The sequence below is a fragment of the Cryptomeria japonica genome, chromosome 5 (assembly GCF_030272615.1).
Source record: "Cryptomeria japonica chromosome 5, Sugi_1.0, whole genome shotgun sequence".
Lineage (NCBI taxonomy): Eukaryota > Viridiplantae > Streptophyta > Pinopsida > Cupressales > Cupressaceae > Cryptomeria > Cryptomeria japonica.
The window spans coordinates 899,991,576-899,994,601 of NC_081409.1; the positions used below are offsets into that span (position 1 = coordinate 899,991,576).

The following is a 3,026-nucleotide window of genomic DNA, read 5'->3' on the forward strand; positions in this document are numbered from 1 at the left end:
TATGGTCTAATGATATGTTTTAGAAAAAAAAATTGACATTAAGATACGTCCTTAATTCTTCAATACTTGTATTATGAAAAAAATCTTGATGATTATTAAATATTTGTTTCCATCATTTAATTTTTTTTATTGAAATAAACTATTATTTTTGCGTTTAGCTCAATACTTCTAACAGTTTTGTCCTGTCAGAATCAAACTAAAATACTGTATGAAATTTAACAATGCTAGCATCATATTCAAGCACTCCCATGCACTGATTTTTCTTCTGAGGACAATTCCGAAATGGAATAACGTTTAGTAGATCCTTATGCAGAAATATTGAAGTCAACTTCCTCCTCTTTTGCCTTCATGGCTTCCTGTGTAGTCCTTGTACCTCTAGGTTGAACATTTTGAATAAAGAAAATAAGAAATATCAAGTAAAAATAAAAGATAAACTTATGCAACGATTTTAAAGTGCAATAACCAAAGACATTAGACGGAATCAATCTGATATCATATTAGAAACTGGCCAATATCTCTGAAGATTTAAGCGCAGAAGAATGATTGAAGATGTAAAGACACGAACATATTGACATCATTTAAATACAAATGAGACAATCAGAGCAGTTAACAGGAGGATTCCAGAGGATGAGGATTTGGAAGGAAATCAATCACACTCTAAAACAGGAAATGTTAAGCTTATGAGAAGAATAAGTTGAACGTTCCAGAATTGAATGAAATTACAATATTATGGCGACTGGGCTACGAACAAGCTGTGTCCCACCTTCGATACACTTCCACACGATCTCTCCAAATCCAATTTTGACATCACTAGAAGTTAAATTGGTTCGGAAGGTTACACTGTAACTAGCAGTCTCATTCAGCTTTGTGAACACTAATTTCTGTGGTTCCACGCTTATGTTGACTCCAGGAGGGTTTTTCACATTGACTTGATAAACTGCAGGAGCTTGTGTACCCACATAAGTCACTCTTCTCCTCTTCACCTGAAGTACTTTACTGCCTGACTCAAATACTACGGAGAAGGATGGATAGTTGAGATCGCCTGCTTCCAAAGAGGTCTCGGGACAGAAAACTGTCTCTTTGGTGAGGAGAGCAATTTTTTCTTGGGTGTAGTTGAGGGAGCAGAGGAAGTTGATGTAGTCTTGAGGTGCCAGGTCATAGATAAGTCCAGGATCTACCGCAGCATTTGGATCCACGTGACCTGCACCCATTGCAAAGGGATTGGCTGGTTCCATATATGAATCCCTAATGGGCTGCCCTGCGTTATCAACCGCGTAAGAAGACGTCATGAGAGCAGACTGTATGGCCGCAGGGTTCCACATCGGATGGATACTTTTTACCAGAGCTGCAACGCCGCTAACGTGAGGACACGCCATTGAAGTACCCGATAATAACTTATAGTCTGCAATGTCTCCGGTGTATGCTGCCAATATATTCACACCGGGAGCAATCAAGTCGGGCTTGAGAATGTGTGGATACCCTTTGCTTGGTCCCCTTGAAGAAAACGCAGCTACCATGGGAGCAATTGTTTTGTTTCCCATAACAGTTGAGCCTGTGATGTTCAAGGTAGCCGTGGCATTATTGGCGGTGCTGTTGAGGTAGGCTTTTATTTTTTCTCCATCTGTGAAACTAACAGTGATGGCAGGCAAATTAAAAGCGTCCGTCGATTGCTGCTGGGTTCCAATTAGCCTTTCATTTGCAACAATCATTCCTGCACCCCCTGCTTTGGCCACTACATCACCCTTCCCCTGAGGACCATACTCATTGTCGTTGGTGGAGAATAGCAGCTGATCGCACACAACGATTTTACCCTTCACCAAATTGGGATCAAGGCTGCCATCGAGGCAACGCCTTGAGCTATTGTTAGTGGATACATAAACCAAAGGAAGAGGCCCTTGGAACGTTCCGTTTACTGGAATATAGGTAGAGGTACCTCTACAAATCTGATCATTGCCGAGGACAACAGAAGCACTGAAATCTCTGTCGATGCTGCTCGCACCCACGGTAGTCATCCAGGGCGCTGTGTTACTAAGAGTAGACGAATAAGGTCCGTAGTTGCCTGCAATTGCCGAAACAAAAACACCTTTTTCCATGGCCCCAAATGCAGCGATGCCTCTAACGTCCTGGTCAAATGGCAGATCGCCTGACGAATGAATTGAGATAGATATGATGTCGACGCCGTCAGCAACAGCTTGGTCCATAGCAGCAACCGTGTCTACGTCATAGCAGTAATCTTCCCAACAGGCTTTGTAGATGGCCAGTCTGGCTTCAGGGACCATCCCTCTGGCCGTTCCGTTGGCAAAACCGAAGAAACTCGTAGCAGGCACAGCAGCTCCGGCAACAGTTGATGCTGTGTTAGTACCATGGCCGGTGCGATCCCTAGGAGATTTGTATTCCGTGGTTTCATTAATAGGAGTCCTGTACTGCTCGTAGCCTTTGTAGTAGTATCGAGCTCCAATAATTTTTCTATTGCAATGGGAGGAATTGAAGTTCTGTCCGCTTTCCCATGTGCCTTTCCATCTAGCCGGAACTGGTCCAAGGCCTTCATCATTGAAACTCTTGCTTTCAGGCCATATTCCCGTGTCGATCATGCCCACAATTATATCTTTGCCATATGTAGAGTACTCCGACCACAGTCTAGTAAAATGAGAGGAAATTGAGGCGAGGCCAAGAAACTCAGGGGTGTGAGTTGTGCCAATTTTAGTGAAGGAAGTTGTAATTACAGCCAAGCACCCCTCCATACTATCCATGGCTTCAGCCTCTGCGCTGCTCAGGCTCGCAGCAAAGCCGTGCAAAAGAGTGTCATATGTGTATAACAACTCATTTGCATTTGCAGTGGGATCCGATCCCGAGACGTGGCTGAGCATTGAAGCGTACCAGTGTTGATGTAAATTGAAATGCTGGGGTTTCATGGACTTGATCATATGAACAATATAGGGCTTTCTTAAATCTTCTTTTGCGGCCTTGCCCGACCACATTCCAGACATGGCAAAGAGAAGGAGAATGAAGAAGGCGCTGTTGCCCAT

The 3,026-nt window shown here is 43.4% G+C and overlaps 1 protein-coding gene across 1 annotated transcript; it reads right to left on the reverse strand.

The window, feature by feature from the left end:
- Positions 1-719: 719 nt before the first annotated feature.
- LOC131034700 (subtilisin-like protease SBT1.7) lies at positions 720-3,026 on the reverse strand. The gene has a single exon (XM_057966271.2). It carries the CDS (start codon positions 3,024-3,026, stop codon positions 720-722), a length of 2,307 nt encoding a protein of 768 aa, XP_057822254.2.

Bases quoted from the DNA above. Each gene is read 5' to 3' on its own strand.
- LOC131034700 (XM_057966271.2), bottom strand. From the start codon at position 3,026: ATGGGCAACAGCGCCTTCTTCATTCTCCTTCTCTTTGCCATGTCTGGA.